Genomic DNA, 22550 nt, shown 5'->3' with positions numbered 1-22550 from the left:
AAGCCCTACTTAACCCCAACAAGTCTTGTCTCGCCTTCACCAGCAGAGACACCTCCCTTCTCCTCATCAGGGCCCTGAATAGGTGCTTGTGCCTGGCCAGGTGGTCCCCAGCAGAGCCACCAAGCCAAGCCTGAAGGCCACGAGGGTCACCAATGGCACTGATGATGCTACACCCACCAGCAGGTGCCCCTCATTGGCACAGACAGGGTCTTCTGCCCTGTGCCCATCAAGGGATAACACACAATACCAGAGGGATGTGGTGTCCCCTGTGTGGGCAGAAACTCTCCCTGGTGCCACCAAAGAGCACCTCCTTGCATTTATCCACTGCCACCCCCTCACCCTGCTCTGACACACTGTCGCTGGTATGATGCCTGTCCTGATGCCATAACACTTGTCCTGACCCTGTAACAAATACCAGCCTGGCCCACGTGGCCGTCAGGGTGGCTGTCATCCATCTAATGCCCAAACCAATGCTACCCACAGGTCTGGTGTGATAACCCACAGACCCCAGTCCTGGCTGGCAGTGCCACACCACTGGGAACTTCCTATCCAACATGGGATATGGGGACCCTATGTGATCAGGGGACCCTATAGGGTTCCGAGCCCTTTCCTTTGCCCTGCAGCCAGGCTCCTCTCTCCAGGTCCGCTGGCCGTCCCCCTTCCCCCCAGCCCATGGAAGCAGGCACCGGGAGCGGGAGGCGGCCAATGCCGGCAGACGGGAAATGGCACTGGGGAAGCGGGGAGGAGGAGGGGAGCGCCAGAGAAGTTCCTGAAGTTTTCTGTCCTGGATAGCTGGAATAAATCTCATTTTCTCCGGTCTCCTTGCCGGGTCGAGGATTGGCTCGGCGGTGCTGCAGCCCGCCCTCCTCCTCCCCACGTCCCCTCCCCGCCAGCTTCGCTCCCTCTCTCCCGTGGCATCAGGGCGTCAGCCCGGGAGAGCCTGCCTTGGGGGGACAGCTCGGGAAAAGGAGGGGGCCATGCCTCCCCTTTCTCCCCCGCTCCTTTCCGAAACACGGCACCGGTAACCCTCGGAACAAGTTACAGGGGCCTGCCGACAGTGTCTCGCAACTTTTCGTCTGGAGGACGGGGAAAAAAAGGAATAAGCCTGGCTCGAAAGAGGTAAATCCCGAAAGTTTTGATTCATCAGTTTGTTGGGCTGGGGGCAGGGGGGTGTCGGGACCAGAAGGAGAAGGTGGTGAGGGTTAGGGTTAGGTGTTTGGAGAGGGAAGAAGCGGGAGGGGTGGCAAGGCGATCGAGACGGGAAGGATGGTAAAAAAGAAAGGGAGCAGAAGGCAGGAATGCAACAGGAAACTGGGAGTGAAGAGAGGGGACACAGGACAGGGGGGAGAGGCGGGAAGGAAAGTAAGGGGAGTGGAAGAGGGTCCCACGGACGGGGGAAGGCAGGAGGACGCTTGTCTCCCAAACCCTGCTCTGGATACCCCTCAAAGCCCCCCAGGCTCTCGGCACCTCAGTTCTGGGGGTATGGAGAAAGAAAGGGAGAAGTTTTTCACAAGTGAACAGGGAAGGGATGGCTGGAAACTGCCCATCTCCGTAGCTCCAGCCTCCCTCTATATCCCAGCCTGTCTGCTTGGAAAAATATCCTTGTTATAAAGAGATATCACTTTGTATATATATATAGCAGCCAGCAGCACAGGAGTCAGATTTAGGCGTCTGCCTACTGCCCGGCACTGCTCCAGGAAAGCTGAAAGAGGCCCAACCCAGCCAGCCAAGCCCCTTTCCCCCTTCCCCAAAACCCCGTCCTTGCTGCTTTCCTCATCCCAAAGCAGTCACCCAATAGGGAAACTCTGCCTCCCTTCCTTCGGGGAAAGGGAGGTTTTTTCATCACTCAGGAAGGCTGGGAAAGCCTTCTTGGCCACCCACAGCCATTTCCACCCGCTCTTCCTGCTGTTGAGACCACCCCAAATTTCTCACCCTCTTTTGCAGTATGTCCCCTTTGGGGGAGGGAAGAGGCTGGTTTCAGCAGCTCTATCCAACTAGACATCTGGATTATTTTCCCCCCCTTTCTGGTTTCCGCTCTTCCCAGCAAGCAGAACAGCTCTGGCCATTCCCAGCTTGTGGAATACCAGTGGCAACCGGCTGAACTCAGGGGAAATGGGGGAGGCCAGGCTGGGAGGAGGAGAAGGAGGTGCTGGCAGGGGGTCTTTGAAGGCAGGGGGCTTCCCAGAGGAGGCAAGAAGGGAGCCAGAGAGAGCATGCCAGGGAAAGGGAGGTCGTGGTGGGCTGTGGGCTTGCTGTCCCAGGAACTGGTGAACACAGAGGGCTGCCAGGTGGAAGCCATGGCACCCGGACAGAGAGATGACCAGGCAGAGAGAGGGGTCCCTTTGCCCAGTGGAGGAAAGGACAGCACACAGGTCACCCTTTGCCCACAGAATCACGAGTTTCCCTGGCGTGGAGGAGTCAGTTTGGGTGAAGGGGAGGGCCAAAAGAGCAGGGAGCCACACCAGGGGCAGAAGGAAAGAGGAGAAAGGGGCAGATTGGAAGGAGGAAAAGCCCAACAGGCCTGCCAGAAACCTGCCATCCAGGTAGGGTTGGGCAGCAGCTGCTTCGCTCCCTCCCTCACTCTCTCCCTCCCTCCTCTTTCCAGTGCTTGCTGCCTGCCAGCAGGCAAGGAGAGCCAGGGGCCAGGAGTTGCTGGCTTGCTTCCCTGTGGTGACCCAGAGACAAGGAAGGAGACACACTTTGCTCCACCCCACTCCCTCACTCAATGATTATCCAGATAGGGAACAAGAGAATGTTCTCTGTCCGCATCTCCCCTTTTCCTTGTCTCCCCATCCCATCCCAAGGTGTGATGTCCCCCATAGGGTTGTGCAGGGCAGCTGAGTTGTGTGGGGTACCTAGGGTGGGGTAGGAGGGTCCCCCCTCAGAGTTGCCCTGGCTGGTGCAGCACATGCTAAATGGAACAGACCGCATTTTGGGTTTCTCAGGGGCTCCAACGTGCAGAGGAAAGTAAAAACTTGAGTGCTGCAGCTCACCTAATCCCCTCTCCCAGGGTCACTTGCTTTCCTGGGAGATACTGGGGACAGCTCAAAAATATGGTGGCATCCCTCTCCCTGTGGTCCTAAGCCCCCAGTTGTGCTGCAGGGACCACCGTAGTAGTTTCCTTTGCACTCCAGGAGAGCCCTGACCCATGGCTATGGATGGACTTGTGCCAGAGAAAAGAAATAGCTCCCCAAATCTGCCACATGCCTGGTTTGTCCTGGCTGCAAGGCAGCACTGCATGGCCTCTGTGGGCAGGAGGAAGGCATGAGCTGCATGAGCCGAGGAGCTGGGGGCCAGCAGGAGCCCAACCTGCCACCGTTCTGTCCCTGCTGCCACCAGCCACTGCCACCCCAGGAGGCCACTGCCACCCTGGGAGTCAGCCAATGGTGCTGGGCACTGCTGGGGGAGGTTTGTTTTCTCTTCCCCAGTCATTAACCCTTGGCAGATAAGAGGGGCCCCGGGTGAGCAAACAAGGCCAGGGCAAAGCAAAAATGCATGTAGCCAGCCAGGAAAGCAATTTCATGTCCAGAACACCCCTTCACCAGCGCCTGTGCCATCCTGGCACTGCCTGGCTGCTCCAAGGTAAAGCACGGACAAGCAGGAGAGGCAGGGAACGTGGCAGGGGAAGCCCTGCAGCAGTGAGGGTCCCAGCACATGGAGATCAAGAGATCTCCTGCGTCAGCTCTTGGCATGCTGTCCCCACGGCCAGCCCTGCTGGAGGGACTGGGCTCTGTCCTGGCACCCCAGCCACAGGGAAGGATACCTGAGCCCAGGGAAGGATATGTCCCCAGATGGCTCCCAGGCTACTGACACTCTGAGATGCCCCACAACCAAATCCTCTCCTTTCTCCAACCCACCCTCTCCCACTTGCTATGCACAAGAGGGGATCTGCCGATCTGAGAGTCCTCCCCACTGACTGGGGAGGTCATCACCCTGCCCTGCATCCGGCTGCAGCTCCCTGCCTGCCCCTCAGCCTCTGGGACCTGCCTGAGTGCAGGGATCCACCCCACCTTCTCCAGCCTCAGACAATCACCTCCCTTGCCGTGCCTCAGTTTCCCCTGTCTGCAAAGCAGCTGCTCTTCCTGCACTGCTGACTCCCTGCTTCTCCAACATGTCTGCCCAGCACCCGGGGACCCAGCCAGTGAAGGACAAACAAAGCAGTATACAAATATTGCATTTTTGCTTCCCACCACTCCTCCCCGAGAAGCGCATGGGCCCCAGGCCTCACCCTCTCCTCAAGGGTTCATCTGAATAGCAAAAAGGAGGGAGAGGTTTCTCGCCTCAGGAGCTGGGGCAGCCAAGCAGGGCACTGCTCTGGGAGGAGGTTCTGCCTCGGGGGGAAATCCTCAGCCTGTGTCGTGGTGTGGGTCTGGCAAAGCTGCTTTGCAGAAGGGAAACTAAGGCATACTGAGGTAGGTCAGCAAAGAGAGGGAGAGCACATGCTTTTGGAGGAAAGTCTTTTTCTTCTTCCCCAAGAGAAGGGCCAGGTAAGGAGGCAGGCAGTAGCAACCTTGCTGGTTAGAGGCTTTAACCTCTTTAACCACTGCCTTTAACCTCCTCAGGCTGTTCTGTGGGTACTGCCAATGGGATTGGGAAAATCCTATCCAAGGGCTTCACTGCTCCTCTTGCCTTGTTTAGGTGGCCAGCAAGGGGACCAATGCTCTTGCCCTGCCAGTCCACCCGAAGCTCTCTTCTGTTGAAGAGAGTTGCCTGCTGCCCCATCCGTGACTGACTCCCAGTCACTCAGCAGCAGTAGAGGACGGTGGATTAACCTCTAAGTCCATAATCAGACACAGCTTCCAGTGACCTCCGCAGAACGAGGAGGTGACCCAGACACTGCCTGAGGACATCTCTGTGTCACCACTGTCCTCACCACTGAGGACATACCCTGTGAGCTGATTTCATGAGCACGACGTAGCTCAGGGAAGCAGGAAACCTGCAGAAAGCCAAGGTGACATGAGCTGCTACCCCAAGAGCATCGCAGCAGAAGCAATGGGGAAGCTGGGGATGTGACAGAGCACCCAGCGCTGCAGGCCTGCCGAGGGCTGATTTTTGGAGCTTTTTCAAAGGCAAGGTGAAGGGTGCAACATGAGCCTGGGGAAGCTGCCAGTGCTCAGCTGGGTGTCCGGCTCCCACGGCAAGCGGCGGCTGAAGTCGGAGCTGACGCCGGACATGATCAGCCCGCCACTGGGCGACTTCCGCCACACCATGCACGTGGGCCGCGGCGGGGACGTCTTCGGGGACACCTCCTTCCTCAGCAACCACGGCGGGGCCGACACGGCCAAGGCCAACAACTTCTTCGCCCGGACGCTGCGGCACGTCCGCCGGACGCCGCTGCGCAGACGGGGCAGCGGGGACCCGGCCGGGGCCTCGCCGGCGCCCCCCGCCATCTCGCCCATCATCAAGAACGCCGTGTCGCTGCCGCAGCTCAACGAGGGCTCCTACGACGGGGCCGGCGCCGGACGGGGCCTGACCAGCAAGTTCTCCTTCAAAAGCGCCTCCAACAGCTTCTCCAAAACACACCAGGCCTACGGTGAGTGAAGCGCCAGGCAGAGGCTGAGCACCCTCTGCAGGCTTTCTCCATGCCTCAGTTTCCTCCCCAGTGAGTTACTTAGGAGGAATGGGATATTTAAGACTGCCCTGGTCTTGGCAATCCCTCTGAGCAGATAATCCTAATGATGCTCTGAACCAGGACCTCCTCCCAAAGCGGCAAAGGGATGGTTTCTCTGTTCCTCCCCCTCTCCTGTAGCCCCACACTGGCAGCCTGTGTGGAGTCATTGTAAGGCAGCTCCCCCATCTACCCTCAGCCCTATACTTTTCACTTGAGCAGCCTCTCTGAGGAAGTCAAAAAGGTGTTGGGACAGTGGAACAATTCCACTCCAAAGTTGTGAGGTCAAGGGGACCCACAGCATGGCCTTCCCCACCTCCATACAGATGCTCTAACCCTGTCCCTAGCTGTGCCAACCTCTGCATCTCCATGTGCTGCTCCTTAGGGGTTCCATCCACCCTTCTCCTTCGTGTCCACATCCCTCCCTGCGGAGCCAGGATGCCCTTTGCGGAGGGGTTGTGGAAAGGATGGGATAGCACATCTGTGGGGCTCCTCTCCAGCCTCCCAGCACTGGCTGTGCTCAGCTTTTCCCCAGGGAGGGAGGTCTGGAGCAGAAGGTCTCGGGTGGGGGTTGGATCCAGGGTGCCTGCAGCAGCTGGGGGAGGTGGCCGGGCTCAGAGGGAAAGGCAGGCTGAAGCAATGCTGCCATCTCCTGGTCTCACCTGCCTGGCTCAGCCCCCACTGCCATCTTACCAAGCCCAGAGCCCACCTGGAGACCCTCTGCTGTAACTCTGGGCTTTGCAGATGTCCAGAGAGACACTGGCCTGTCCTTTAGAGGCTAGTGCCGCTGGCAGGAGCATGATCTGAGCCGCTTTGGCTGCAGTGTTCTTTATCCCCTGCAGAAGTAAGTCAGGCTTCCCCCCTTGCCTCACCAGCCATACCTTCTTCCTCACAGGGCTGGAGTCTGGATTTTGTACCATCCCTCGTGGACCTCGCTTGGAGAAGGCCCAGGAGAGCGCCTGTCCTGGGGAAGATGAGCTGGATCGCTCCGACTCCCTACTGTCCTTCCGCCTAGACCTGGGACCCTCCCTGATGAGTGAACTCCTCCAGGTGATGAGCTTCTCTGAAACCAATGGCAATGAGGTGGGGGAAGATGGCCCACACCTCCTGTGTGAAGAGGGGACCAAGGACAGGGTCCCTCCAGCAGTGTGTGCATCCCACGAAGAGGACAAGGCAGCATCCAGCTTCTGGGACTGCTCCAGGCAGAGCACCCTGCCGGGGGCCAGCTCCCTGCCGGGTCTGTCGGTCCATGCCAACGGAGAGGCACGGGCCATTGAGGGCGCTGGAGCGAACTCTGCCTGGGCTTCGGGGCCAGGGGCAGCGCCCAGAGGGTCCCCGTGGCAGGGCCACTGGAACGACTGCACCATTGAGGCTGGAGAGTTTGACCGAGCAGCCCAGGTGCTGGCCCGTCATTACGGTGGGACCAGCACCCCACGGAGCTCGGAGAAGGGCGAGGGTCCCCGGCAGGCCCGGACACAGACCCTGTGGGAGAGCCCCAGCAGCACCTTGTGGGGGTCACAGGTGACCAGGGAGAGCTGCTCCCCCGAGGCCAGCTGGAACCAAGGAGAGGAGGAGGACACCAAGCTCTCCAGCCTGCAGGAAAGCTACAGTGGTGCCCCAGGGGGCCGCAGCAATTCCTTCGAGTATGCCGATGAGGAGGAGGAAGAGGACGATGAAGTCAAGGTGTGAACAGCCATGCCTCCCTTCACAGACCCCACCAGAGACACTGGTGCCAGGGTCTTTGCCCTCCTCCCTGTGCCCCACCCGCTGGTGCCAGTGTCACCGGCAGACCCAGTGGGTGACCTCCTTGCCAAGTGGGGGCACTGGGGCTGGGGAGGGCAGGAGGAGAGCCCATCTCCTGGGGGACTCTCTGGGGCTGGTCCAGGCTACTGCAGAGGGCCAGTGGGCACCACAGAGCCAGGCATAGCACCCCTTCTCCAGCCTCACGGTCATTAGACAGCAAAGGAACATTCCCATGTGCCAAAGGAACCCCAAATCCTTCCTACCCCATCCCATTCTCCCCAGCACTCTCTCTCTCAGCCCTCAGCATGGCTCCACCAGCATGTCTGGGGACATACTCCATCCTGCCACTGGTGTCCCCAACCATCCTCTGCAATGACTCTCCAGAGATATTCCCACTGATAGCTCTGGCATGTAGGGCATGGGGTGTCCCCAGCTCCAGCTGGTGCAAAACCCTTCAGTAGAGCACATCTATCAACAGGGGAAGGTCAGCTGGGGTCCCAAAGGGCAGGCAAACCCCACAGACCTGAGCTTTCTCTTTTCCCCTGCCCCCCCTCCCCCAAAAAGCTGTGTGCTCAGTGTTCAGGAGGAGAAAGCATGCACAGAAATAATCAGGAATCTTTCCACTTGCCTCCTGCTGCTGGGCATCACTTAGGACAGCTTCCTGACTCCCACTCCTCTCAGCAATTGAGAGGGCAGAAACCTCTTGGCTGACTGGTGGCAAAGGCAGGTTGTCAGTTCACCAAATCCAGCAGTACAGGCCCTAAAAATTCCTCTTTTCCCCCTGCCTGAGAACAGGGCAGACTCCTCTGCAGCCACTCAGTTTGTGCCACCATCCTCATGGTGGTGGCACAGTTTGTGTCTCCATCCTTGTCCCCCTCCCCTTTCCCCACACACACGCCCCTCTTTGCAGCACACCCCTTTGCCAAGGGTAATGCAGGCCATGGCTAATGTCCCTCGCCCAGTGGCCCTGGGTGACACAGCCGCCCTGGAATGAGCTGCCCCCCACACTGGCCCGCGTGCAAACGGGCCCTCACAGAAGTGCCTTTGTGCCCTGGTGTGGAGCCAGCATGCTCGGGGGCTGAGGTCACCAGAGGGACCCTCACAGGACCCCCCTTGTTCTCTGGGACAGGAGGGGGTGTGCAGTGGGAGGAGATGCTGGGCCATGGCTGCAGCACTCTGCTCCCACTCAGCTCACCCGCTGCCAGGCTGCTTTTGCCAGGAAGCTCTTCAGAGCAGGATAAAGAGCTCCAGAGTGTGCACTTACTGCACATGGAAGTGCCACTTGTAGCCAGGCCACCAAGGTTAAGGGGAAGCCCATGCTCCCCAGCCTCTTCAAGGGGCTGCCTTCATGCTATCCACCAGCAACAAACCAGGGCAAGCATCAGCTTCAAGAAGTCCCCATGTCTGGCCACTGGCATCCAGCAGGATCAGCCTTATTCTCCCTTGCACCTTCCAGGGTGGGGACCTGGGCTCCCAGGATGAGCTCCCCTCTGCCCTCTGTTTCCCAAACCGTAACACAAGGCCAAAGACCCATATCTGTGGAATTATCCTTTCTGTCTCCCCTCTGTATCCCATGCACTTATTATTGTCCTTATTAAAACAGTTTTGATACTAACTTGTCTGGTGCATCCCCTTGGCTGCTGTGACCTTATTGTCTTCCTTGCTATGTCTGCTGGAGCCCCAGCCACCATCTTGGGCAGTGAGGAAACGGAGACGGAGGGCAGGGGCACTGCCACCTTGCCTTGGACCAGGCTCTCTGTAAGATACTCTTGTACTCTGCTCTCCTCCCACCCAGCCTGAAGTGTTCCAATGTTTGCTGTCACACATCAGTCTCGCTTTTGGCCTGACAAGATACTTTTCAATTAGAGTAGCAGCATGTAATAATTGGGACTATTTGCCTGAAGTCCTGTGCAGGAAGGTACTGAGCCACGTAGCTCAGCCCAAATCCCACTGCCTGCCCTGCCTTGTTTTGGATGAGTAGGATCCACTGTGGAAATGTCACAGTAATGGCTAACCTGACTGGAATGTGCCAGCAGATAAGTGAGGTGAGGTAAAAGGGAAAGCTGGAGACAATCCTTTATCTGTGGTAGGAATGCTGGCTGGGGGCACACCTATGCTGTCCCCCCCATCCCACCTTTTAATTATGCACTTTTGTAGCACCAAAAGCCACATCAAATGCCACTTCATTTACATTTATATCTTCCTTCCCATTTCACCATCCCCCCTCCCAAAAAGCTCAGCTGCAGGAAGAAATGGAGCATTGTGAAAAGATTACACAACCGTTTCCCAAGCAATCATATAGTGTCCTCATCCTGAACCCCACCTACAGCCTGCTTTGGCCTACCCACTATCCCTTCAACCCCACAGCCTGTTCTGACCTGAAAGGTACCTGGCATTATCCAACAATGGCTTCTTTGCTATTGGTGGGAGAACCTCGGGCTTTGTCAGTGGTTGCACAGAGCCACAGAGCTCTCACAGAAGACAAAGCAGCTGGAACAAGCAGTCTTCCACTGGCTTGTTTTTTTATTAGAGCTAGGAAGTGTTGCCCATCAGCTCAGCCTGAAGGAGATCATCTTTAAGCCCCCGTGGATGCTTACGTAGTTGATCTTGCGGTAGCCGTGCCGGTTGGGGAAGTACACCTCATGACCGTCCGGCAGTTTCACACGGAATTTGTCTGACAGCATTTCAATGAAGAACTGGGAGAAAAAAGAGAAGGAAGGGCAGGAGTTGGGGGCAAGGAAGGTATTCAGAGGTCAGCATTTAGGCAAAAGGCCTGACTGTTACATAAGAGGGTCAAGCCTGTACACTACAACTTCAAGCAAGGTGCTGGGGGTTGAGGTGAGGGCAATTCAGGAAATGGGCAATTCAGGAAATGATATCAAGGGTCTAAGCAGGAATATGGATTATGGCTGGGGACAGGATCTCTCCCGAGGCTTTGCTGATAAGCATGCATAGGCAGACAGGACAAGTACGCACCACTGGTCATTGCAAACTAAAGGCAATGTTCCCCAAAGCCATCACCTCACTACCCCTTCCCCAAGAACCAGTTCTGTCTGAGGAAACAAGCTTTTTCTCCACAGCTATAGGAACTGGACTACTCCTAAATGCAGCCCTGTTAATGATTTGAGACATGAGATAAGGTGAGGCAGCAACTAGAACAGCATCTATAGCTGGAAGAGAGAAAGGACAGCATGGATCCAGGAGTAAAGAGGGCAGAAGAGTTGAGGGAGAGGCTTTTGGACATTGCTCTAAGCTCTAGGTTGCCTTAAAGCCTGTATTTACATTGGAGGGAGGGAGAGAAATAAGGTACACAGCAGCAAGATCCTGCTTCTTAGAGACTCTCTTTACTTTCATACATGCCCCAGGAATACTCACCTGCTGGGCAGATGGAGGGGCCAGGAAGCACTAACAAAGTGAGATAGACAGGACTCATATAAAATTCCCAGAAACAGCATTGCAGTTTTGAACAAGGAGTGGAAATGGTAATCAGTACCAAAATCCCAGAAGACGAGGGGCCATTGTAAGGGAGCAGGAGGTATTGGGTGGGACCAGGAAAATTATGGCATGGGAATCTGCTAACCACACATTCCTCACATCCCCCATAGTCAACACATATACCCCATAACCCATGGTGGCACAGAGCCCTCACCTTGACAGTGGAGCCCCTGTAGAAAGAGAGGTGGTGGTCACGATGTTCCGTCTGCCAGCAATCGGAGCACTTGGAGTTGCACACGATGACATTCTCGTTGAAGCGGGGATTGAAGTGAAGTGCCAGATCTCTTGAGTTGCAGCCAAGGTTGATGCTGAAGCTGTAAATGAGCATGAGGAAAGTCTTATGCATGGACAAGAAGAGAGTCTTGGAAGACTTGAGATCCAACACACGTCTCTGCACCCAGTTCCTCCCTCAGTGTTGCAGGTGGCATAACAATGTGCTATTTTGTATCTGGACCCTTGGAAAACCACCTTCCTCTACAACCCACCTTCAACCCTGGCATGCCAAGGTGGTTCCTTTGTACTTACCCAACAGTATCAACAGGTATTTTGCCCTTCACCTTCAGGATGTTCCCAGGCTTAATATCCAGGTTTAAGATTTCAATATTTCCCTAAGACAGAGAAAAATAGTCTGTGGGTCTCCTTCAGCCATTCCTCCTGACCTGCCACTGCAACTGAGAGGGTGCTGCTCTCAGATATTGCTCTCAGCTGTTGCTCCTCTGACAACCAAAACCCTCCATGCTGCAGGTCTTGCATGAACTTCTCATTCAGTAAGAGAAGAGCGGGCTGAGTGAAGCCCACAGGACAGAAGAGACATCAGAGCGAGAGGAAGTGAGCACTGGCTTGACCTCAGCAGAAGGAAAATAAAGCGGGACAGCAGAGATACAAAGAGGGTTAAAGCAGAGGGGCACTGTGCAGGGTTTGGTGGAAAGCTGCCCAAGAAATGCAAGTGGTGAGAGTGGCTATGACTTGCCAGTCTCACTCAGCTTTGCTAGATGATGACCCTGGGTGACAGAGGACAGGAGCAGCAGCCCTTACAGGCATCTTCCTCAGAGGGTAGAGTAACCAAGCAGGGAGACACCAGCAGAAATGCTTTGCACATAGGACTTTACAGCCCTAAACTTCCCTGTGGCTTACACATTAACATGAGCCCTGCCTCTGTAAGCTCCAACGGCTGCTATTAAGCCAGAAGACTTTGATCCAAGCAAAAAGCTTCCATATGTATATGTCTCACTAGGGATTCTGGGAAACATAAGCAAATCCCAGCCCCCTTGGTGGGCTCCCAGTGGAAAGACACACAGCCCTTACAGGTGCTGCTTTAGACAAGACACAGGACAAACACCTTTCCACTGTCCAAGGAGGTGTGACCATGTTCACTTCTTTCCTGTGTGTAACAGCTCACCCAAAAGAACATCCCAGCTCCTTCCTTTTGTGGCAAGGGGCAGCTCCAAAATCCACACTAAAATGGTCACCGTCCTTCCCCACACTGCTCTGAGGAAGGGGTCAAAGGGGCTTGGAGGAGAGGACAACCAACACATCCCCTCCAGATGACATGAGTTATGGAGTGTCTTTGCAGGAGTGACATAGTGGCATCCAAGCTCTTCCCTTCTTGTGGCATTAGATTCAGCTGTGTGGATTCCAGTACCCATATGTAGGAGCTCCCTGCAACCTCCCATCCAAGCCCCATCTAGACCCAAACCTTTTAGATTGAGGAGCCACACACTAGAGGAGGCAACATCAGGTTCAATAGTCCTATCTTCCCTAACACTCAGGTATGGGAATATTGGCCTCACAGGGGAGTATCACCCCTGCTGTCTTCTTCCCAGGTAATAGCTACCATGTAAGTCACAGGACAGTGTTCCTGATTTGTAAGACTCCAAAAGTCAAGTAGAAAAGGGAGATGGAGTAGGAGGTCGAGGCTCAGGAGATCAATGGTCCCTAAGTTCACCTCCCAAGCCTTACAGAGGGCACTTGAGTGCAGTCATCCTGCTGCTGCACAGACAGCTGGGAGACAGCTTCTAGCCTTCCCTAAAACATCCTGAAGAAAGAAGAAGTAAGTGCTGATAAGTACTCCTTTCCTGGAGGCACTTCCCACGAGCAAGGGGTTGTAAAGTTCAGCAGGCCTGGGAAATTTGTTTGCTGTAGAGGACACTGAAACTGTTGGTGAAACCTCCATGAGCTGAGCATGCAACCAGCAGGAAACAGTGCAGGAGATGGTGTTCCCTGGCATTGGGTCTCTCCCACCATGCTGCTGTGTCCACTGCACACCTGTACACACCTTCACTGCAACCCTGCAGCCATCACAGGCATAATACAGAGCCAAGGGTCCCCTTCTCAAATATTGGAGCAAAATTGAATGGCTGGCTAAGTTGCATAGTAACTTGCTTTTTACCTGGGGAGTAAGGATTTGCTGTTTGGAGGGTATGCTAGGTATTTCAGTTTCATGTACCCGTGAGAAGAGGGTCTTCTACAGATTTAGGCATAAGTAAACATGTAGTAATTGCTAATTTTCATTAAGTGTAAACATATTAAACCAAGGCATTTCTTTCCAACACAGTTTATAAATGCCATACTTATTAACCTTTATTACTTGGTTAAATTTGTAAACAAAACTGACAAATACGTACACAAATTAAAACTCGCAAACCATAGTATGCACAAAAGCTAAAAATCCCTGTGGATGCTCAAAGCTGGAATAAGAGAACCCTCAGCTCTAGGTGCAGTTCCTACTGTGCAGGATATCTATAATCTGGAAAAAACCATAAAGCTGAATCGCTCAGTTTCTGTCTAACCAGTGCACAGTGGGTTAACAGGAGGGCATTATCCATCTGGCAATAATTGCATGGATTTTTACAGAACTATCTTTCACTTCCCAAGTGTAACACAGAAAGCCTTAGTTCTGTAACCACACTATCAGCACCTGCAGCAGTGGGTATTGTTAATCTAATCAAATCTTGATTTAGATTGTGGCTTTACTGTGCTGGTATAAATTTGACAGACCCACCAGGGGGGTTCAGGTGGCTTCCCAGATGTTGCTCCAACCCATTCCATACAGCACTCACAATTCCCTGTTTCCTGGGTGAATTCATATCAGGTAGGTATGTGAATTTGGTCTATAAGTGGTTGTGCCACTGCTGCAGTAATATTCATGGTGCCATCCATTTGTATGTGATCTTTGGCATTTGATACAGTTTCAGCCTATCTGGAAGGCCATGAAGGGGAGGAGTTAATCTGGCTGGACTGACGGGAGCTACACTCAGGAACTGCCTTCATTGATGTATTTCACACACTGCTTAAACACATGCTGCCTTTTGCACAGAGGCTGCCAGATCTCAGAATCCTGTACTTTTAAACAGCAGTAGGCTTTCCTGTGTCCTGTGGGTCTTTCCCCTCAGCCCAGTAGGAGCTCATGCAGTCTATGAGTAGTTATGTTTATCTGGGGTAGTAGTTAAAAATACTCTATATCACCAGAATCTTTCTGCCTCTTCCTCACTCAGCAAGATCTGATCTCTGCCCATAAAGGAAACTTGTATTCAGTTTTGTATTCCCCTGAACATCTAGACTGTTCTTCCAACAATGTATCTTACTCTGCTGAGAACAGTAGTATAGGTTTCTCCACCCGCCTCACCAGCAGTTTCAGTTTCAATTAAAGGCTGAACTTTTATTGCTTTTGGGGTAGGGTCAGAGTCTGCCTCAAATCATAATCATTGTACCAAATGTCCCCATCCCATGTTTCAGGAACCTCACAATATGCAACCCTATAGATGTGCTGGACTGAATTAAAGGATGATTCATGTGGGATTTTATCAAGAAGTTTACCTAGATTTTTCTGCATCTGTTTTTCTCATCTTTCAGCTGCACACACTAGTTTTTCTAATTGCTCGTTTTTATTTAAAAGAATATCTACTAGTTTTTACAATTTCTCCTGTGTCTTTCTCAAAAGACAATGCTGTTCTAAGAACCTCATTTTCTGACTTCAGAGTCATAAATTTTACATCTGCAACCCTTTTCAAATGGCAGAGAGCTTTTGATTTCCTTTTGCATGCAAGATAAACAACCTCCCAAAACTGCACCTTCTTACCTTTAATGGGTAACTTACCTTTCCCTCATCCCATTTTTCATCCAACCTAGTAATATGATCAGCTATTGTCTGCACATTATCACAATTAGTTTACACCCATTCCAACCCTGGAGGAGAGAGGCAACTACCTCTCTACTCTCTCCAGTAGAGTAAAACTTTAACTTTATACTGGCCACCATTGGTAACCATTTTTCCTTAGGTCTCCCTCAGAGGGAGACACACCAGGCAGGAGAAAGCTGTCACCCACAGAGGGACAGAAAAAGTAACAGTAAAAGTTGGGTCAATCTCCCTTAGAGGGTCAATCTCCCACTGAGCAGGAAGAACACTAAAAGTTCAGAACTGTTAAACACACATTGGGTCAGAAAATGGTGATGCCAATTAAAATGCTACAATTAGCTGTTGAAGTCTTCTGCCCAAATTAAGGTGCAAAGGAGACCAAATGCCAGCTCAACAATGCTGACTTTATTTTACAAAATTAATCTTATCCAGAAAAGAGAAAGGGAGAGAGAAGAAATAAGGCAAGTAGAAGGTAGTCACCTCCATGGATCCAGCAGTGTCACGTTGGTTCTTCTGTGCCTTGGGCTTCTTGATGGTGGGGTCTTACCCAGTTCATTTTATTTCCTGAATAATTCTTATGCAGTTCCTTATTTGGGTAAAAAGCAGAGGTAGAAGTGAGTTTCTGTTCCTCATTAGCGCATGAGGCAAGAGTAGGCATGGTTCTGCCATTGCGCATACTCAGATCTCAATTTGATGGCCACCAGGGGTCTGTTCTGGGGGTTGTGCAAGACAAGTACCTCAAAACCCAAGTGTTCCCCCAAGTGACCCCACTTCTTGCACTTGCACAGTAGTTCACTTCTTATCTAGCACACCACAGCTGCACTTCGACCTGAACTGCAAAGCCAAACCGGAACATTGCTTCCTTCTCAGGTTATGCATAGGTGCTCATGACATTTTTTCTGCTACAAGTTCACCACCAAGCCCTTGTTTAAGGCATATACTGCAAATTACTAACCCTTTCCTTACAGCTGCCTGAGAGGGAGAGCAGCACGTATCTCTTACTGTAGCTCCTCAGTAGCACAAGGGAGACATGGAGTTCCTGGAACTGGCTCAACAGAGGGCTGCAGAGATGATGAAGGGACTGGAGAATCTCTCCTAAGAGGAAAGGCTGAAGGAGCTGAGCCTGTTCATCTTGAGAAGAGACAGCTGAGAGGGGACCTAGCCAATGTCTATCAGTATCTGAAGGGAGGGTGTCAGAAGGATGGAGCCAGGCTCTTCTCAGTGGTGCCAAGCAATAGGACAAGAGGCAATGGGTAGAAACTGATATGCAGGAAGTTCTACTGGAACGTGAGGAAGTGCAGGTGACCACACACTGGAACAGACTGCCCAGAGTGGCTGTGGAGTCTCCCTCACTGGAGATATTCCAGAACCATCAGTATGCAATCCTGTGCGATGTGCTCTGCGACAATCCTGCTAGAGCAGGGAGGTTGGACCAGATAACCCCTTGTGGGGCCTTCCAACCTGATCCAGTTTTACTCCTGATGAGTAAATCTACCCATGGAGAGAGCTGAGTCACAAGCAGAGCCACAAGTACCACAGATGTAAGAATACACAGAGAGGGAGACAAGCAGGAAAGAGGCATGAGCTGCTCAGAGAGGGGCCATGAGATTTTATTAAGATAACATTTACCCCTTCCTACAATGCTCAGCAGGGGCGTTCACCCCCCTTTTATTTGCCAATGGGAACAATAGTGGGAAGCCAGGCAGCAATTCTGCCAGCACTGGCGACTTCCTTCGTCTGCAGAGCTGAGCCTCCATATGGTCAGACACCAGCCCTGTGCAGATGGCCTCCCTCATGCAGGGGGATGTGCTCCCCACATCAGAAGGGGATAAGACTTTAGGGACCCCAAAAGTGTCAAAATTTTCCACTGCAGTTGGAGAATTTTGGAGGTGGCAATTGCGATGATGAAAGGAGGGTGACAGGGACAGGTTGATACTTCCCTGCTGACACTGCAAAGCAGAAAGCCTGGGGAAACAATGATAGCATGGGAATGTAAATCCCAAAGAAAGAGGAAATCCGGCTACAGAGCATCTGCAAAAGAGGTGGGGGATCTGTGCAGTAAGGAAAACATAAACAATAGCTGTGGAAGCTGGCAGCCACTGGTGCAAAGGATCCAGGAACCCTTCACTCCCCAGAGAGATGATCCTATAATAAGATACCTAATTGGGAGTACCCCTCCAGGGCCCCCAAGATTTTTACCCAGGCCACAGGGCATTTGGCTTGTACTGGTAAGGGAGACCCATGTTCACATCACTGTTACCAGAGAAGCATCTGCTGCATTCCCAGAGAGACAGCAAAGACCCAAAAAGGAGTCACTTCGTGTGAGGGTGGGGGCCACACGCAACCCAAGGGCAGGGCAAGCTTCCAACAGGGAGCAGGCAGACGTGCAATTTTGCATGAAGAAAACAAAATAACCCCAAACACATTTTAAAGAGGGAAGAGCCTAATGCCAGCATGTTGGCTTTCATGACAAGGATGGCAGGGCAGGTCCCCTGCAGAGTGCTTTCACCCCACAAAATGCAGCTGCTCTATTTGCAGAGGTCCCATGTAGTAGATTTTGGGGTCAACCATCTTTCCCAGCCTTTCTGCTAGTTCTGAGGCGACCTCAGACCACCAGGAGTACCAATGGGACCTCAGGACCCTTGGGGAGCCTGCAGACAGCAGGACTTGATGTACCATAGCCTAGAGCTGCCACCTGTACCACAGGGCACCCACACAGCTGTTGAGAACAGACTGAATGCCACCCTTCCCAGCAGGCTGCCAAGATCCTCGGCAGCATTGTTGCTGGCAGCAGTCTTTATTTTGTTTTCTTATTTGGACAGAAGATAAGCCAGCTAGGTGTGAAGCCCTGAGGAAAACCACAGACTTCCCCACTTCCCAGCCAAGGTAGACTCAGCTGTTAGAGGATTCTCAGGGCCTTTTGTGGCAGAGACAGCCCCCAGAGTTCACACCAGCACACCAAAATCGTCCCCAGCATCTCTCTCAACAGTATTCCGAGGAAGGGCTGCAAGGGGCTCAGAGGAGAAGGTAGCCAGCACATTCTCTCTAGACAATGTGAGCTAAGAACAGACCCCTACAGGACTGGTACAGGTCATCACCAGAGATAATGCTCAATCCAGAAGGCATGAGGAAGATAGAGGAAGGCAAGGCAGCCATGCTGCATGGATGCAAGTGCCACTGTTCCCACATCAACCCAAGCTCTGGAAGAAGAGGGGAGAAATCCCTTCAGCACCTTCATGGAAGGCTTGGTACTAATTAGGCACCAAAGAAGTGGCACTGGAGAATGACACTGAAGCACAGATAAGGTGCCTTTCCCATATGGCACTCCAGGCACCAAAGGAGCCTGTGCCTTGGATCAAGCATCAGTGTCTGCTCAAGGCAAAGGGAGCTGGAAAGACCAACCATGCATTCTTTCTTGGAGTAGCAGCTGCTTACTCTGCTATTATTTCCTACTGCTTCATATAATTTGTACTCCACAGCAAGCTATTGTCCGTTTCCACTGGCTATTTATTTCCTTGAATAGCCTCTGGGGAAAGATTTCAGTGCGAGAGTAAAGAAAAAAGAAAAACTCCACACAATAAATCTCAAGCAGTGACCTGATTTAAACCGTGTTGTCTGACCTCATCTGGGCCCTGGTTGCAGTTCCTCATGGCAGTTGTGATTAAGCCCTGTTTCTGCTTTGATTTCCTCCCTTCATTAAGCCTAGGGGGTAATGACCCCTGCCTTAAAGGGCTGTGGGGTGGATTTTCAGAGGCCATGGCTCTGGATACTACTGAGAAGAAGCTTCCACCACCTCCTAATGGAGATGCTCAGCTCTCCACCTGCCAGTACAGAAATTCCTGAATAGGACTGGCTTCCCCTTCAGTCAAGAGGTGTTGGTTGGCCTCTCAGCAGAGAGTGCTGCAACCTACACCCAGCTGATCCCTGAGCTCTGAAAGCCAGCCAGCTTCCTAACAGAGGAGGACCGAAAGAACAAAGTGTACTTACCTCAGCCAAACGCTGAGGTAAGCAAGAAACTGGGTAAGCAGGTCTGTGGATCCAAAGGGTGTGTACAGGAGAGAATTGTCCAGGAGATGCAGGAGAAACCAAAGCAAGGATGAGCACAAGGAAAAAGTGCCCAGGAGCACTAAGCTCCTGCCTAAGATGTTACCAAGAGTGGGATGGCTCCTCTAGAAAAACCACTGAAGGTTCTGCATCCAGATCAAGTAAAATGGGAAGGAACAAAGGACTGGAGGTTAATGTCCTGCCACCCCTTCAGCCTCAACTCCTTCACAGTGCATCATCCAGAGCACCTATGGGAAGTACAGAAGTAGCATCCATGATCTGAAGCAGAGGGCAAGACATTAGAAGCCATCAGCATCCAGTAGGATCTCCACGAACACCCCTCTTCAGCTGTAGGGTGCAATTTTTCTTCCTTAGGATGTGGGGGAAAAGGAGGAGGAAGGACAAAGACAGATGAAGAACTAAAGTGTAGGGGGAAATCCCACACTTTTCTTCAGGGCTAGGGGCAGCAGTGAGAGAGGGAATCTGCATCAATCAGTTGAGCAGATCAAGAGCACAGGGAACATGCAGAGCCTCAGACTCCATCTCTTTCCCTCCTCTATCAGAAGGGCAGTGGTGCCACAGTGGCTGGCATCTCCCATCTCCATAGGGGAGCTCAAATGTGCTCTGATGGATGGCTTCCAAGTGATGTCCTTGTACCTTTGCAGGAGGTGTCTCTCTCAGGCAGCTCTGGAGCCCATGGAAATATTTTTGTGTGGTCCAAGTTGTGCACAGGGGAGGGGAGAAAGGTGGTTCATTTGCAAGGAAGTTGGTTTGTAAGGGGTTGTTTTTATCAACATAAGCAGACAGATAAGTCATGTCTCCTGGGTCCCCAGATTGGCTGAGAGGCAGGAGAATGAACACAACTGGCTGAGGGTGGAGAAGAGAGCTCAGAAGGCTGATGACATGCCACCCAGTTCCATTTCCAGACTTCATTTCTCTAATTCTTTCACTCATAGATGCATGCCAGGAATGAGGGTTGTGGGAAAGGCTTTCAAAAACATGCCTGGAGATAAAAATGCACTTGTGTTGAAAGCTTCCCTACTGGAAAAGAGATGTATAGAAAGCTCACAGCTTCCCTCTCTCTGGGACTTTTGGGATCACTCAGCTTTACCCACATCTTCTGGATGAGATATTATTAGCCTAATGGGAAAAGGATCTTCCAAAGAGCCCTCCACAAAGGATCAGCTTCATGAGATCTTATGGTCCACTTGTATCTTCCACCAAAAGATCAACATCTACAACAGTTTTATCTTACCATTAAGCAAGGAAGATTGCAGATCCCTCCCATGAGGAAACTGAGGCAGACACCCAAGTTCACATCCAAAATCAACTCCTCCTGTTTGGACTATCATCTTAGAGTTTCCACAGCCATAAAATCAAATCAAATCACTGCAAACCTGTGAAAAAAGCTAAAAGGAAGCTGTGCTCCCCTAGCTGATACAGCTGGAGTATCAAAGATGCTGCTCTCTCATCACACCATCTACTATCAGCAAGAGGTACTGAGACATTTGGTGCCTGTGGAAAAAAATCAGCTCTTGGGTGGGTCCAATTAAGCCTGAAAACCAGAGGCATTTGAAGAACAGAAGCCTTCCTGCAGTAGAAGCCATGGGATTTCCAAGATGCCCCAAGCCCAACTTCTTTGACTTCGAGGGGACCATTTCCCACCACAGAGACAACATGAGACCAGCTGGCTGGAACTAGAATAAGCAAAAGAGAAATGCAGCATTGCACCATTATACAAAAGGTCCTTGGGGACCTCTCTCCACAGAGCAGTCATCCTGGATTCAACCCCACAGCCCAGCAAAGGCAAGAAGTGAGTATGACTCCCGAGTCTCCATCCTGCACAGGGAACACAAGGATGTAGGACTCACTTTCAGTGTGTTTCTCACAGCTTCCAGCACTGATCCCAGGCAGGTTGGACAACTCTGAGGACTTGCAGGAATCTTTCAGGCAAGCAGAATCCATCTGAGTCACACGCACGAGGCACGATGCCAAGGGTGGCTCATCCACTGGAAAAAAAAAAAAAAAAAAAGAGAGAAAGAAATGCTAAGGGAGAAATAGCAAGTTTTGAAAAGCCACAAGAATTAACAGCTCATAGGCTGGAAAGAAAGGGAGAAAAAAAAAAAGTCTGCTCTCCCATGTTCACGTCACTAAAGCCAAGTATCCTTCATCCCCACCAGGAAGCAGCAAGCCACCTTACCACACATCAGCTTTGAGAGAATCTGAAGGGGCAACCCACCCTGGATCTAAGGCCATCACTGAGGTCTGCAGAGGAAGGGGTTGTCAAGACAAAACTATCTGTTGCTGCAACATCAGCTTGAGCAAACTCCCTTTGATGGCACTGCAAAATGAAACAGTAAAAACCAAACCAGATGGACATGGGAAAGAAAAGTTGCCAAAAAATGGCAGTCCAAATCCCCAAATGACTGACTCAGTGCAGGAAATGGGCATCTAAAGAGAGAACTGCAGGCATCTGGAGATCTAAGAAAAGATCAGGCCCACACAAACGACTTTCTGTATTCCTCTTCTCCCACATTCTGGAGGGAAGGGCACCAGAAATACCTGAACCTATGGACTTTCAGACTGAGACAGAGGGAAAGAGCTGGGCCACAGCACTGCCCTGAGATATTTCATCTCCACAAGATACTCCAGGGAGCAGGGCAGTGACTCCTTTGCACTGATGGGACACCTAGCCTCCCTTTCCAGCATACACCCTGTCCCATATAAGCATCCTGGCACTTCTCTGGACTGTGCCCATGAGCCTCTGCTCTTGTTTCTGACCCATATAGCCAGTAGTACATAAGCCCTCATTGAGCACAGTGGAAGTTTATTTTGCATTCCCAGTAGTCATGCCAAGCTTTTTGTTCTCTCTGGCTCTCTTTCCCTTCCTTCCAGTTTGTGCCTTTTCCTGCTGTCCTTTTTTTCCTCACCACTGGCAACACACAGGGGCCAGAACCTGGCTGTGTCTCTCTAGCTGTCCCCAAGTTTCTTTGTGCTGCTTACCTCCCAGAGAGCCCCCAGCAGCAAAACAAACACTAGGCTTTAATAGCAGTCAGATTCCTGGACCAAGGATGCTTTCTGCAGAGAGAGGAAAAGAGTATTCAAAACTAAATGCCTTCAGTGCGACTCACCCCAGACTAATTTTATCACATCCCAGGCTGAATAGCCTCAAACAGTTGCCAACAAACAGTCTCAAACAGACTTCCCAAGCTAGGGATCTGATAAGCACAATGTGAGGACAGGTGGCTGCATTGCCAGGCAAGTTCCCATCTGCACACAGATAGCTTATCTCTTCTGTCAAGATGGGACACACATCTAGGCACAACAGCAGGGAAAAGCTAGTGGAGACCTGCTTTCTGGTCCTGAACATGCACGTAGCACTGCTTGCACCATCCCTGAGGAACATCTCTATTATTCACTCGGCCTCATTAGGAAAGGGGTGGGAATCTTTCCTGAATAGCTCTGTCAGACACAGCTTTCCTGAGAGCTGGCTCAGGATGAGCTGAAGAGAGCCTCACACTAGCT

At 52.0% G+C, this 22550-nt stretch overlaps 2 protein-coding genes across 3 annotated transcripts; one reads left to right on the top strand and one right to left on the bottom strand.

The window, feature by feature from the left end:
* Positions 1-715: 715 nt before the first annotated feature.
* Positions 716-8966, top strand: CDC42EP1 (CDC42 effector protein 1). The gene is made up of 3 exons (XM_079303895.1): positions 716-1119; positions 4639-5533; positions 6504-8966. The coding sequence occupies exons 2-3, from the start codon at positions 5089-5091 to the stop codon at positions 7295-7297; spliced, it is 1239 nt and encodes a 412-aa protein (XP_079160021.1). The 5' UTR covers positions 716-1119; positions 4639-5088; the 3' UTR covers positions 7298-8966.
* Positions 7767-21034, bottom strand: LGALS2 (galectin 2). 2 transcript variants are annotated; one of them, XM_079303902.1, is made up of 5 exons: positions 20897-21034; positions 15462-15567; positions 11372-11454; positions 11001-11160; positions 7767-10047 (listed from the first exon to the last, which is right to left on the bottom strand). In XM_079303902.1, exons 2-5 carry the CDS (start codon positions 15465-15467, stop codon positions 9901-9903), a joined length of 396 nt encoding a protein of 131 aa, XP_079160028.1. In that variant the 5' UTR covers positions 15468-15567; positions 20897-21034; the 3' UTR covers positions 7767-9900. The 2 variants fall into 2 exon arrangements, with proteins under 2 accessions (XP_079160028.1, XP_079160029.1); XM_079303903.1 differs by having other exon boundaries at positions 20915-21034.
* Positions 21035-22550: the final 1516 nt, after the last annotated feature.

Source organism: Erithacus rubecula, assembly GCF_903797595.1.
Source record: "Erithacus rubecula genome assembly, chromosome: 4".
Lineage (NCBI taxonomy): Eukaryota > Metazoa > Chordata > Aves > Passeriformes > Muscicapidae > Erithacus > Erithacus rubecula.
The sequence above is the reverse complement of the archived record's forward strand: the minus strand, read 5'-3'. Positions and strand labels throughout refer to the sequence as shown.